The sequence below is a fragment of the Triticum dicoccoides genome, chromosome 2A, assembly GCF_002162155.2.
Source record: "Triticum dicoccoides isolate Atlit2015 ecotype Zavitan chromosome 2A, WEW_v2.0, whole genome shotgun sequence".
Taxonomy (NCBI): Eukaryota; Viridiplantae; Streptophyta; class Magnoliopsida; order Poales; family Poaceae; genus Triticum; species Triticum dicoccoides.
In genome coordinates this window covers 39,995,040-40,009,291 of record NC_041382.1, presented here as the reverse complement: position 1 = coordinate 40,009,291, position 14,252 = coordinate 39,995,040, and the positions used below count along the sequence as shown (strand labels likewise).

The following is a 14,252-nucleotide window of genomic DNA, read 5'->3' as shown; positions in this document are numbered from 1 at the left end:
AGGCTGCGACTGGGCGACCACGACCTCCATCGCCGGCCGCCATGGCTGCCTGCCGCCATGGCTGGATGCACTAATGTTGCAACTATCACCTAGAACAACTTCAACAGCTGTTGAAAAAAGCTCCAACCATAGACATAAAAGTTTCAATGGAATTGCACAACAAGGGGAAGCTGCAACCGCAGTTCGATTTTGTTACTACTGGCGAAGTTTTTTGCTACATCCATCAGGCGGAGCTGCGACCTCGTGACGATGACAACTACGATTTTTGTTGCAACCGTAGTAGAATTTTGCTACTACTGCTGAAGTTTTTTGCTACATCCATGTAAGGCGGAGTTGCGACCTCGCGAAAGACGGCGACGGTGTTTGATTTTTGCTGCAACCATAGTAGAATTTTGCCTCTACCGGTGAAGTTTTTTGCTACATCCATGTAATAAGGCGACCGGCGACCGGGGTGACCACGGGAGATGCTGCAACCGGGACGACGGGGTGCTACCACGGCGATGTCCATGTACTGCAACCCTGCAGCGGCCGGGGTGCGCGACGGCGATGACCGAGGTGACGGCGGACTGCAACCACAACTTTCCTGTCGTCGATAGCCGTTTGAAGCTTTTCCCATATATGGTTGAAGCTTTTTATGTCAACGTTGGCAACTTTTCTCTGGTTTGCAGTGTCTGGTTGAAGCTTTTTTCCAACGGTTGAAGCTGTTTTCATACACGATTGAAGCTTTTTTCATCCATGATCGAAACTTTTTTGTAAATGATTTGAAACTTTTTTCGTTCTTGAGCAGCACTTGATTGAAGCTCTCTCTATTATTTGGTTGAAACTTTTTCAATATAAGATTGAAGCATTTTGCGCGAGCGGTTGCATCTCCTCCTGATTCAGTGCCGGTTGAAGCTTTTCCATATAAAGGTTGAAGCTTTTCCATTCAGGGGTTGAAGCTTTTTTTTCTAGCGTATGCAACACAGGGGGTTTGCAACGGTTTTTCAATGGTGTTGATTGACTGGGTGGCCATCGTCGTCGGCTACAGCGAGCATCAACGGCGAGAGGCGGCGGCGGAGCTATACCCGTCGCCGTGGAGAGTTGCAACGGCTACGTCGAGAGCTGCAACGGCAGGCCAATCTGGGAAAAGCTTCAACATCGACGAAGACAGCCGGCGAGGGTGGGGATTGGCGACTAGGATGGCTAGCCGGCGAGGATGGGGACTAGCGAACGAGGACGAACGGCGAGGGTGGGGACCGGCGACGAGGACGGCCACCAGAAGGGACTGGAGGCGCGGCAACGAGGACACCGAGCAGGAGCTGCAGACCTAACCCAAGGTAGAAGAAACCCAAGACGAATCTTTTTTTTTGCTGCATCAAATGGCCATGCGGGCTCGCATCCAAGGGCTGGGGCAGGACCGGCCGAAACTTTCGGCCGGTGCGCCGGCGCCTAACACCGCCCAAAAATTAATGGGTCATCCAGATCGAAACCCGCAAAGCTGGATCAGATCCTAAAGGAATGGATCACATACAAGCATGGACCCTAACCTTCAAGCTGGGCGTCGGGTGACTGAACTGTTGAGTATCATGATTATTAGGAAAACTAAGATAGCATAGGATATTATTCTACCTTATCTTATACTCCAAGATAATCACATACTCCTATATATATGCCCATGAGGCTTAAGCATTACAACAACTATTTCACCAATCCTCTCTCTCCCTTCTAACTGGTATCAGCCTAATCGATTCAAACCCTAGCCGCCGCCCACCGGGTTTTCTCTTTCTCGCCGGTCATCTTAATCGGTGTTTACTTTTTGATTTTCCAATCTAAAATCGGTTTGCGCCCCTCATCGCCGTCGTCGACCTCCGCGCTTCAACTCCGACTTTGGCATCGACTACATCGTCGTCTTCTCCGACTAGGCGGCCTCGTGCGCCACGCGGAGGCCTGAAACGGCTGTCGTTCGCGCACCTGTCCGTCAGTCACTCTGCACCGGCCATCGACGCCTTGATTCGATCGGGCTCCTCCATCAACACTTCCGTCTTTATCTGGATCGGCTGCTTCACGGACTCCAGGCTGCACGCCTGCTGGTGCATCGGCTGACGCTCGTGGCTAGCTGATCCACGCCGTGAGCATACGGGTATATGGCACTTTCCTGTCACATGCATGCACACATTGGGTATATGGCACTTTCCTGTCACATGCACCGCACGTGAGTGCTACCTTGGCCAGGGCGTCTCTTTGCTCAAGCGTGTCTCCGCTGGCCCGCTGCTACTCCTGCTACGTCCGGCCATACACAGCTACATCAACTTCATCGTCCGTCCAGCAACCACGTCCTCAACCCCGCGAGCGGTTAGATTGATCACCTATCCGCTGCTTCGCTCCATTGACGCCACGCGAACGATTTGGCCCGTCGCTCGCGCGTCTCGGTAGGTTTCGTGAAGACCGTCCCAAGTACAACGCGTCCCTTCACCAATCGAGAATTGGGCTGCCGCTGCGTTGTCTTGTCGGGCCACAGTGCTGCCGCCTCATGGTTCTTTCCATGGCTGAATCGACCCGTGTATTGCCACCATGTCGCCTCTTTGGGCCGTAGTGCAGCAGCCCGCGGTCTATCGCCACTCTGAGTACGACCATTCCAGACCGTCTCTGGCTGCAATGACCCTCATGCTGCCGCTGCATCGCCCCATCAGGCCGTAGCAAGTCTGGCACGCGGTCTCCGCCGCCACCCGAGGCCGTTCCCGCGGCGGCACCGACTCGCGCGCCGACATTCCGTCACCTCTTCGGGCCGTAGCGCCATGGCTCACGGTCCCGCCGTCGCCCCAACCCGCCCGCCCATCGCTGCTGCATCGCCCCTTCCGGCCGTAGCGCCGCGACCGGCCGTCCACTCCGCCGTCACCACGTGTCAACTTTTCATGGTATGCGCCGCGCCGCCTCCCCTGGCGCGGGAATGCCACCGTCCGCGCCTGTCTTCGTCGCGCTGTCGGGTTCCTCGGCTACTTCGAGCATCGCCGCCGCGCTCCTAACCAAGCCACCACTGCCAGGCCGCCACCGCTGCCCTTCTTCGGCCGTCGCCGCCGCTACCCCCATAGCCGTTGTCGTCGCCCATCCACCCCATTCGTCTTCGTCCAGCACCAGCCCGTCGCCAGCGTCGCCGTCATCTACCCCGACCACTTCGTCTACTTCGTGTTGGTGTTTACCCTAAACCCTAGCTTGCCTCTCCCTTTCTCTCTCTCTGCACCTGATCTGCACAAGAAGAATAAGACCGGAGGAAGAAGAAGGACACAGGGACACAGTGGTTTTCCGGCGCAACAACGCCAATTCCACGAGCTCGTACTCGACACTGCGGCTGTTACAATGAACCCTTCGAGGGGTTTATACCCGGGGTAGACGCTGGACATGATCCCCATGTCTACACCCGTCCGAGCGCTCGGTCCGGCCCGCTCTGGCCGCGCTCACCCCGCGCACGATCGCGCCCTGGACGCGGCGAGCCCGCAACGGCCCGACTCGGTCACCCTGACCCGTTCACCAACAGCTGCGCCTGGTCCGGCGCAACGCATAGACGCACACGCGCGCGCCCCTACCCTAATCTACGCACGCACACACGCACGCCCGCCACGCTCCCGATCTGTCCCGCGCACATACACACGCACGCCCGACACGATCACCGTGGCTTATTGCCAACACACACCCCCCTAAGCCACGGCCTAGAGGAGCCCATCATCTTCAACTCCGGCGTCCGCCAGCAACGCTCCCTCCGCCACCGGCGCCTTTCGCAGCTCCGGGCACTCGCGCTTGAATTGGCCACGCTCGCCACATCTGTAACAGCGCCCGCGCCGCTTGCTCCCGCCGCCTGATGCCGTGCTTGCTGAGCCGTCGTCGTCGTGGTTGTTGTAGCCGCCACCGCCCTGACGACACAGCCGAGCCTGCCACTGTGCCACCGTGTACAACAGCTCCTCGATGTCGCGCCTGCCACCGTCTTGCCTGTGTCGCTTGGTCCGCTCTTCAAACGCCTTGAGCCGTCCCAAAGCTTCCTCGAACGCCATCGTTTCCACATCGCAGAATTGCTCTATTCCGGCGACGGCGGGGTAGAGACGATCCGGCACCGTGTCCAGCATCTTCTTCACCAGCGCCGCATCATTGAGGACCGCGCCCAGCCCTGCGTAGCGCGCCGTCATGGCCCCGAGCTTGCCTGCGAAGCTGTCCAGGTCGTCGCCGTCCGCCATCCGCAGCTGCTCGAACTCGCCGCGAAGCGACGCGAGCCGGGCAGCCCGCACCCGATCGGCGCCGACGAAACGCACCTTGAGGGAGTCCCATACCTCCTTCATGGTGGGCTTCGTCGACACCGGCAGCAGCACCTCCTCGGAAAGCGCCCCGAGAAGCATCGCCCTCGCCATCTTGCTCTTGCCGGCGTCAACCACCGCGTTTTCCGCCGGAGCAACCACCCCCCACAGCCCCTGGGCATCAAGCTGCGCCTCCACCTTGATTGCCCAGGAGATGTAGTTCGTCGTGGTCAGCGGTGGGACCTGCAGCGAGTACATGCCGCCACCACCACCGTGCGGTACAATCGCCATGGCCGCCGGCGATCACCTCCGAAAACTGGGCTCTGATACCAATTGTTGGTGTTTACCCTAAACCCTAGCATGCCTCTCCCTCTCTCTCTCTCTCTCTCTCTCTCTCTCTGCACCTGATCTGCACAAGAAGAAGAAGACCGGAGGAAGCAGAAGGACACAGGGACACGGTGGTTTTCCGGCGCAACAACGCCAATTCCACGAGCTCGTACTCGACACCGCAGCTGTTACAACGAACCCTTCGAGGGTTTTATACCCGGGGTAGACGCTGGACACGATCCCCACGTCTACACCCGTCCGAGCACTCGGTCCGACCCGCTCTGGCCGCGCTCACCCCGCGTACGATCGCGCCCTGGACACGGCAAGCCCGCAACGGCCCGACTTGGTCACCTTGACCCGTTCACCAACAATTGCGTCTGGTCCGGCGCAACGCATACACGCACACGCACGCGCCCCTACCCTAATCTACGCACGCACACACGCACGCCCGCCACGCTCCCGATCTGTCCCGCGCGCATACAGACGCACGCCCGACACGATCTCCGTGGCTTATTGCCAACACTTCGACCACCATTGGTGACGTCGGCCGCACGCCGATTGGCGGCACAACTGTCATCAAGTCTTCTTCTCTGCTGGCCCTCCGACTCCTCGACATGGCGTACAACTTGTGCAGGTCCCTCGTCTACGCATGCTCGGTGCTGATAACACCGATGCGTGGCTTCGTCCATGACGTGTCCCCGGGCCTGGCAAGCCTGGTGCGATGCTTCGTCAACTTCGTCTTCGTCCATCTACTCATGCCCGGTGCTAGAAACACCGACGCATGTGTTCGTCTATGACGTTTCCCCGGGTTTGGCAAACCCAGCGTGACGCCTTGTCAACATCATCTTCTTCCTGATGCACCACTACTTCAACACCACTGCGACCATACTAACTTGGCGCCCCCTTGCGCATGCGGCTCCACGGGGACTTCCTCGACACCGGCCACCCCGACTCGACATCGACCACGACATCCTTCGCACGGCTACCTCGACCATGGCTACACCACCCTACGCTCTCGGCTACATCGACAAACGGCACAAAGGATAGCGCAGGATTATTCTACCTTTCCTTGTACTCCAAGATGAACATGTACTCCTATATATATGCCCATGAGGCTCAAGCATTACAACAACCATTTCACCAATCCTCTCTCTCCCTTCTAACACCGGCGACAAGGACATGGCGAGCAGGACAGATGGGCTGCAGCGGCCAGGTGTCGGGGCTGTCACATTGTTCGTTCATTCCAACCCCGTCGAGCAAGGGGAAGAGCATGAGGTCCACGTTCTCGTCCCCGCATCCGCCAACTGAGAAGAAAATATGTCAACACGCCATGAATCCCCATCCTTGAGCTGTCAATGGCAGGGGTCCTCACAACGCCGGCACACCGTACTTTTCTACATGGTGTTCTTCCTAGGTCTTGACGTCTACATTTTACTTCTAAAGATAGACTTTTTGAGTGACAATTAACCGCAACATTGAGAATTCAATCGTGTTGAAAGACCTTGCGTGGTTGAATGCCCAGAACTGGACAAGCAGTCTGTGATCGCATGCCTTAGTTCCCTATTGCCTCCCAAGCCTAGCTAGCTTGCTAACATATACAATGGAGATAAAAAATTAAGGCATCGCTATTCTTACAGGAAAAATTTAAGGTGTTGCGTGGATGGGCTCAAAGCCCAGTGGTGGTGGGGGTGTGGTTTCACCCAACCGACCTGAGTTTGATCTCTCTTAGGCCGAATTATGTGTCTCACATTATTTCTTTAAACAATGCCGATTGCCAGAATGGGAAGCAAATATGACCTATCCATATATCTCATAAAGCTCGGTTTAATTTGAAATTATGCATCACTAGAAATGTACTACCTTGCTGCTCTCTCTAGGTTTTCACATACTAGCACACTCTGCAATTTATAGAGCCGCTGCAGAGGCTGGGACAGTAACCTCTTCCATTATCTCACACCCTCTTATTACTTCTTACCTATCTTGTGTCCTCGAACTTTAATATAGCTGTCATTGATGCATGATTGGGCATACATGTCATCTTTTGAAAAATATGCAATCAAAGATTTGGCTTTGGGAAGTGTCATTTTAGATCAAGGGGAGAACATGCTTATTAACCGGAAGTCTATGCCACAACATCGACCAAAAAAAGCCCTGCCTTCCCACATCACCCCTCATAGTGACTGGGAGGTAACCCTACATCATCACTGATGGGCTTCTCCTCCTCCTCCCTCACTTTCACCAGAAGGTGCGGCCGAGCGAAGCTCAACGGAGGCGGGGCCTCTTCGTCCCTTTGCGCGTAGGGCCGGTGCAGTCAGACGGCCCGGGCCCAAGGCATGGCGCTGGCCCTGGGTACCTCAACGTGGTTGGCACGCATGTGTGGTGACGATGTGACACGCAGTGCTGTGTTTTCGCACGCCCAAGGTGGCAGTGGGTGCTGCGGGCGGCCGCCTCTGGTATAGTTTGCTTGGCCGGTGGACGTGGTAGTGTGGCTATGGTGTCGCTCTTTCGACGGTGGCGGTGCCTATTAGGCTTGGTTCAGCGGTCTTGGGTGGTGTCGGGAGGGTAGTGTGGGCTTTCCTCCGCGGGTGGGTGAGCTTCATTTGCGACTGGATGGTACCCCCCATGGATGTGGACGGAGGCCCCACATTTGACCATCTTAGAGAAATTTGGGATATAAGGCAATATGTTGTGAAGTTATAGTCCATCACAATTTTGTTATTCTATTTCACTAGTCAAGTTTGAATTGTTGTGTGTGGTCTTTGCTAAAAAATAATGTAAGTATATATCCCACCCAAGGATATAGAGAGTAACACTATTCCAAACGATGACATAGTCTTTGCTTATATACTTTTGTATCTTTTTGAGGTGAGTAGATTTCCACTCACTCAAATCTTACATATGTATTGTTATTATTGTTTTGTAGCAACGTACGTGCAATTAGCTAGGGATTAGTAATAGATAACAGAGGCTAACATTATATATAATTCTGCATATATATAGTATACTTTCAATAAGGGATTTCTAAGAGGCACGAGTATATGGTATAATAATTGTGCCTATGCTTTTATTTCTTCCTTGACATTGGATATTACTACACTATATTGGTGGACCGAACAAGCCACCAACTGGTCCGGGCACAATACCGTACAATATTATGACAAGAAACCATGCAAGTATGTAAACACGAGGGGTCTGGTAGACAACTTATACACAAGTGCAAACATATGATCTACTATTACTTGGGGTGAAGATTAACATAATCACAAGGACCATAAGGCTCAAATAATTCAGAGAAAAAACCCTTCTTCCTTCTTGGGTTACATCCCATGTCCTGGCATAGTTGATCATTATACCATATATGAACAATTCCAACACATGACCTACGGAAATAGTCTCGAGAGTAGCGCTTCATGAACTTCTCCCATTCAAGGACATCCCTCTGCATTTCTTTGACACTTGGCAATCTGAAACCACCATCCATAAAATGTGATATCCACTTGGACATAAGCTCTGTTGTATAGATATTTGTCAAGCTCTCTGAATAGCCGATGACTGCGAGCTGTGGAATCTTTGGATGGATGCACTCCCTAAAATAAGGAATTAACATACTCTTCAAAATCAAGACATTCAAACTACATAAATATGATGCATATCTAGCAAGTTCATTACCTATAAAGTGGCACGGTCGTTGATGTTGAGCCAACGACTATGCTCTGAAAGTATTCTGATGTGAACATGTCCTTGATCTTTTGATCACCCTTGAATCCGGTTCCGAAGATAACGATGTCACTCTTTACTAGAGTACATTCACCTTCTACATGCACACCTTCTTCACAAAAGCTGAATGTTTTTGACTTCTTAAGAACGATGCTACCTTCCTCCAGATTCTTGTAATGATCCTTTGGTGCAATGGCAGCCACACATGCCACTAATCCCTCAAAAAAGCTATGGTCAGGCACCATGTGATGTTTCTTCATTGCAATGGAGTAGTAGCTCTCAGCAAACTTCGAAAACATCAACCTCTACTCAACACAAACAAGGCAAAACATGCATGTTTGGATTTAGTCCAAACAAAACCATTTAAACTTTCAATGATGACAAGTTCGATTACAATTTAATACAAAAATATAACATGTTGTACTACCAGTGGAGTCAAGACAGTAGCCAACATGCTGAGGAGAAAGCCTTCACCAGGCTTGTGAATAAGTAGTTCGGCGAAGCGGGTGAGATAGAAATTTGATATGTGGACACCCCAAGCATGGTAGTCTGGTATAATCCAACGCTTTGTTCGTACTACCATTGTGCATGGGTTTTTGGTACCTAAAGAACTAATAAACAATTAGTAATAAAGTCATGCCTTATTTTTATCATACCAATGCAACTATAGAAACTAGGAAAACATAACATTTGTAGACAATGACACTTTTGATAATGGAAAAAACTGGCTATATATAATAATGCTTAGGTTACCACTCTAAAATTGATATATCAACCTTCTTGCAAGAGGAAAGGAGATAATTTTATTGTAAGAAAATGACGTTGTGTACCATTCATGTTTGCACATTCATTTGCAATGTCTACTGCTGATCTTAGGTAGCCAACAACAGTCACACGCTTGTCCTTGATCATCTCCCTAGCTTTTTTGCCTCCCATTTTTGAGTACTCCATGGAGTGGATCACTTTCCCGTCAAACACTTCTGGGCCTTTGCCAATAGGAAATGTAGGTATGTTGGGCACACCACTGAACCTCCCAACACAAAGAAGCACAAAGTCTGCCTTGTGTACCTGGAAATGAGGGGAAGTGGAATTCCACAGACAATCCGAATTATTGCCATTCATTTACCCGAGAGGTTATATTTAGAAGAAGAAAAGCGTGATCTGATAGTTGACTACTTATTTGTTTGCATGGTAAATTCCGATCGTAAGATTAATTAGGGTCACACTATCCATTGCATCTGGGTGTTTGGTAGTGTTGTTTGATTGTAAAAGTTGGACATTCTATATAACCAAATAGGCGATGCCCACTAACTCATTTCTATGTGCAAGCATGCAAACTAGGTACACAATCATGCATAGAAAAAGGCCCCCCTCCACTCATGGAACCATGGATGGGAATTTGCATCGTATAATGCTACCTATATTCAATAAAAAAACCATACAACAATCAAATACAATAAATCATATGTATTCTTAGTTCTGGCCCTCATATTATTAATACAAATATTTATGCTCCCTACTATCATGTCTCACTGAGATATATTGCAATCAATTCTCTTAATTAGCAACACATGTGGTACATTTTATTTTTGTGTATGATCAGTTCCGGATGATATTTTTTTGGGATGCCGGGTGATGAGTTGGTGGTAGAGAAGTGGTGCCACTGTAATAATTCGTGGAACCGTGCTTCGCTATCATTCACTTACCATCCCTCAAGATGAATGAATTAGGGGCAAGGCCCCTTATAACTAAAAAAGGAGACTTCGATTCCTGCTCCTAGTATTTTCCCTGAGATTCTGAAGGCTCATGGTCATCCAAGCTTGAATTTAGAACATCAAAGATGAGAGGTTACTAGTACATGGAGTATCACTTGAAGTCAGAAGATCAGAAAAGTACTCCCTCCGTTTCAAATTACTCGTCGCAGAAATGGACGTATCTAGAACTAAAATACATCTAGATACATCCATACCTGTGACAAGTAATTTGGAACGGAGGGAGTAGATGTTGATTTATTCACTTCCAGTGGTCACATGTCATTTTTTGGGGTAGGTGGCACTTCTATGTTGTCTGACTGTGTGAGCGTGACGTTCATGTGCCGAAAAATCACATTAGTAGGTGCAGCATATATATCATCATAAAGTCCAACGAATCAATATCACCAACAGTGCAGTGCATTGTTCTCAGCGCACCAATGGTGCCGTGTAGCCAGGGGCATACACAGTATACACCATGGAAGTATATGTGCAAATATGTTGGATCCTTACCTCCACGAGGCCGTCCACGTCGGCCACCGTGAGCCACCACTCACCGTCGCCGGAACCAAATGCCTCGCCGCACCCAGCCCAGTCCTCCCACGCCGCCACCTGCTGCTCGCTGACGCCCACATACTCCATCCCGACCACCCTGCGGCCGAACCTAATGCAGTCGAGCACGCCGAAGTGCCGCGCATAGGCGTAGAGGTAGTCCGCAACCTGGCGGTGGTCGGGGAACACCTCCGTGACGGACTCCGGCCACAGGAAGTCGGAGTACTGGAACATGGGCCGCGGCGTCTGGAGCCTGGTGCACTCTGGCGCGTGCGCCCACACGCCGCCGAGGACGGTGTCCGCCTTGAAGACAGCCGGCCGGCAGCCGCGCTCCAGCAGGTGCTTGGACGCCGCCAGGCCGCTCAGGCCGGCGCCGACGATGGCCACCCTCTTCTTGTCCATGGCTGACCTTGTTGTGTGCGTGCGACGGTGTCACGGACTCACGGTGAGAATGGCGTCCCGCTGTGATGACTAAGCGTGGTGGTGTTTATAGCTAGTCAGTGTTGGGCTGGTTGCATAATGAACGAGTTGTCCTCGTCGCACCACTGCCGCCGTCTCTTTCGATCGCTTGTACGCTCGATCCACAACCACCGGTGTTAAAGAAAATATCTTATCGTGAAGAAAAAAAATTTCCACTATATTATTGAGATATAAATAAATTAGGAGAGTCATCCCACTAATTTAGACTCTAATATATTCATCCCACTAATTGAGTATATATCTAGGAGAGTAATCCACTATATTATTAGTGGGATGACCATATTAGAGATTTGTTCCGCTACATTATTAGGATGACTCTCCTATATAAATTAGTGGGATGACTCTCCTAAACATGCGGGGCATCATCTACTCCTAGTTCATTTAGATCTTCTCCTTGTAACTTAAGACTCTCTTCCGTGTGGAAAGCTATCTAAAGGTGAAGAGTACTATTTGGCCGGCAGAAAAATCATGCTAAACTGTGGCAGCATTGCCAGGTTGTGGACGGACCCTTGAACAATAATGACTCCTTGTGTATCAAGTTCCCTTTGCTGTTCTCAGCATTTGCCATAAACACGATATCACTGTCTCTGAATGGGGAGTGTCTTCCGTAGATATATTCACCCCCCCCCCCCCTCTGTTGGAGGAGTGGGTAGAGATGCGAAACTTAATAAACTCTTTTTTTCTGCGAAGAACTTAATAAACTCTTGGAGCTTAAATTAGTTGCCTGACCAGATCAGGTGGAGCTTGGCCCCTAGATAGAGCTTTACTACCAAGTTTGTCTAAGAATACCTTTGAAAAAAGGGTTAATTAGATAAATGCCACTCCAATTATGGCAATTTATAAAAATGCTACCGCATTTTCCAAACTTTGAAAAATGCCACTGCAATTTTTACAAACTTTGAAAAACGCCACTCCAGACTTCGAAAAATGCCACTGAAAATTGCATGAAATAGCATTTTTCAAAGTTTGGAAATTGCAATGGCATTTCTCAGAATCGCCAGATTTGGAGTGACATTTATCAAATTAACCCATCAGGCTTCAACCTCAAGAAATTGGAGTGGCATTTTTTTGGATCAGGCTTGGGTCTAGTGTTGACTAGAGACGTGATGACCAGGCTCTCAACATCTATTCTTCCTTTTCTTGGGCTGGTAACCAAAAATGCTCATCATCTATTTAAAAAGTGGGTAGAGATGCAACAATGCTCAACATCTATTCTTCCTTCCTAAACCCTAGACCTCTCAACATCTATTCTTCCTTTTCCAAGTAGCCAGAGTAGCATGGCGTACTGTTGGCTCAGTTTTGGGTACTAAGCTCCGTCCAAATAAAATTTGGCAGTATTAATTACTCATGATGTTATGTTTTCTTGCCGGATGGAGCCAAATTCTATACATTCCGTCTTGCTGCAGTGTGTTGGGCAATCTGTAATTTCTGTAACAAAGCAACCTTTGAATTTAAAATGCCCAGGTCTCTGTTTCATCTGGTGTTTTCTGCTTGTGTATTTCTCAAATACTGGGCAGGATTGCTGAAAGGTGAGGATCGGAAAGCAATGGTACATGGTGCGCGGCCGCTCGAGACAATGCGGCAACGATGATGAGGATTTATGCTGCTTCTGATGACATGGCAGAGACCTGAAGCTTCACTGGCTGCATCGCTCGTAGTCTTTTGCCTTGTATACTTTGGGTTTGCTGGTTACTGCTCCTGCGCGAGTAGTTTGGTTGCCTATGCTCGCCTGTGAGCTTCCCCTAAACCCGTTTGAACTCTTCCTGCCTTTTGGGTAGTTTGCTCAAAATTGTCGTCGGGTTTTCGCCCCATAGCAAGTGTTTCCACGACGGACACTTGCAGTGGGTTTTCTGGTGATGCATTGAACTCGCTTTTCCCGTTCTTTGTTTTCTTTAAACTTGGTCGGAGGGAGAATGGTTGTATTTGCTTATGTAATGGAAAGGGGTTATGCCCCGTTCAAAAATAAATAAATTCTTTGTCTTCTTATATAATAGAACTCAGAGCATAACAAGTTGTAGCTCGTTAAAAAAAGAGAGAAAATTTACTCAACACTTAATTTAATAAAAGAATTAAATGAATAACAGGCTGTTTTATTTTTTTGAGAAAATGAATAACAGTCTGTTGAGTTAGCCGTGGCATCATCCGGTCCAGAAGCTCCTGGCTTGGACACTGATGCACCAGTATCACCATGACAATCTGTCTCCTTAATGCTCCCTTTGATCGAACAACCGGTTGTTTCCGTTTGGAGATAGCTTTTGCATGTCCTGCTCGCTGGCCGGAAGCTAAATCAATCAGGTTCGGCTCCTTTCCGTGCGTGTGCCTCCGGCCGTGCGAGTTTGGATGTGCGCAACACACGATGCCCCAAGATTTGCATGCGTTGGATCCCTATTGCCTCCCAAGCCTAGCTACCAGGATCACACGTGGAGATGAAAATTGAGGCCATGGCACTGCCAGCATGGAAAGCAATATGATCGAGCTACGTTTGTCAAGTTCGGTTGGGTTCCAGTCCATGCATCACTAGAATCCGGAAACGAAAGTAGCTTGCTATCTCCGCTAGGGGTGTTTTCATACTAGCTAGCACGTAGGCACATTGATTGCTATCTCCAGAAACCATCCTCTTTCATCAGGGGAAAATCATTGCTTACTTCCTACCACACCTATTGTGCGTCCTTCAACTTTACAACAGCTCCTAGTGTTGCATAATGTCAATACATTTCTCTGCAAATTTAAATAGTCAAAGATTTTGGTAATTGGAAATATCACCTCGAATCAGCTGGCGGCAATGCACATTGATTGGCCATTACCGTTGTTGTTATACATGTTTCTTTTGACAGGCAACACTTTCCAAATGCATAACCGGAGGGAAACGCTGTCATGTGGGCGAGTTTACATTTTACAACCACCTGCTATACCATTGACAGGAAAACGTATTTGTGTCATAATTTTCTTTGAAGGCGAACCCAATTTGTATTGTTAGGTTGTGGTAATCCCCAACATTTGTGCTCATATTGTGAAAATGTAACACCGTAAAATAAGCTTGCAAGATTTCAGTCACCATGCAATCTGTTTTTTGTCCGACTATCAAAATGTAAACATCAACCGTGAATCTCCACGTGTGCGACATGCAGAAACAGAATGCGGCGAATGTATTTCATCAAACACCTTC

General features: G+C 49.6%; 1 protein-coding gene across 1 annotated transcript; it reads right to left on the bottom strand.

Annotated features, from left to right (window-relative positions):
- Nucleotides 1–7,736: 7,736 nt before the first annotated feature.
- On the bottom strand, nt 7,737–11,072 carry LOC119353057 (probable flavin-containing monooxygenase 1). The gene is made up of 5 exons (XM_037619635.1): nt 10,568–11,072; nt 9,134–9,371; nt 8,731–8,906; nt 8,256–8,608; nt 7,737–8,173 (listed from the first exon to the last, which is right to left on the bottom strand). Exons 1-5 carry the CDS (start codon nt 11,006–11,008, stop codon nt 7,822–7,824), a joined length of 1,560 nt encoding a protein of 519 aa, XP_037475532.1. The 5' UTR covers nt 11,009–11,072; the 3' UTR covers nt 7,737–7,821.
- Between the last annotated feature and the right edge of the window lie 3,180 nt (nt 11,073–14,252).

What these genes read in the sequence shown, in the direction of transcription:
- LOC119353057 (XM_037619635.1), bottom strand. Translation starts at nt 11,008, where the DNA reads ATGGACAAGAAGAGGGTGGCCATCGTCGGCGCCGGCCTGAGCGGCCTG. An exon ending in CTACTGTCTTGACTCCACTG is followed by an intron (nt 8,609 to 8,730) that starts GTAGTACAACAT and finishes TGTGTTGAGTAG; the next exon opens with AGGTTGATGTTTTCGAAGTT. An exon ending in ACGACCGTGCCACTTTATAG is followed by an intron (nt 8,174 to 8,255) that starts GTAATGAACTTG and finishes TCCTTATTTTAG; the next exon opens with GGAGTGCATCCATCCAAAGA.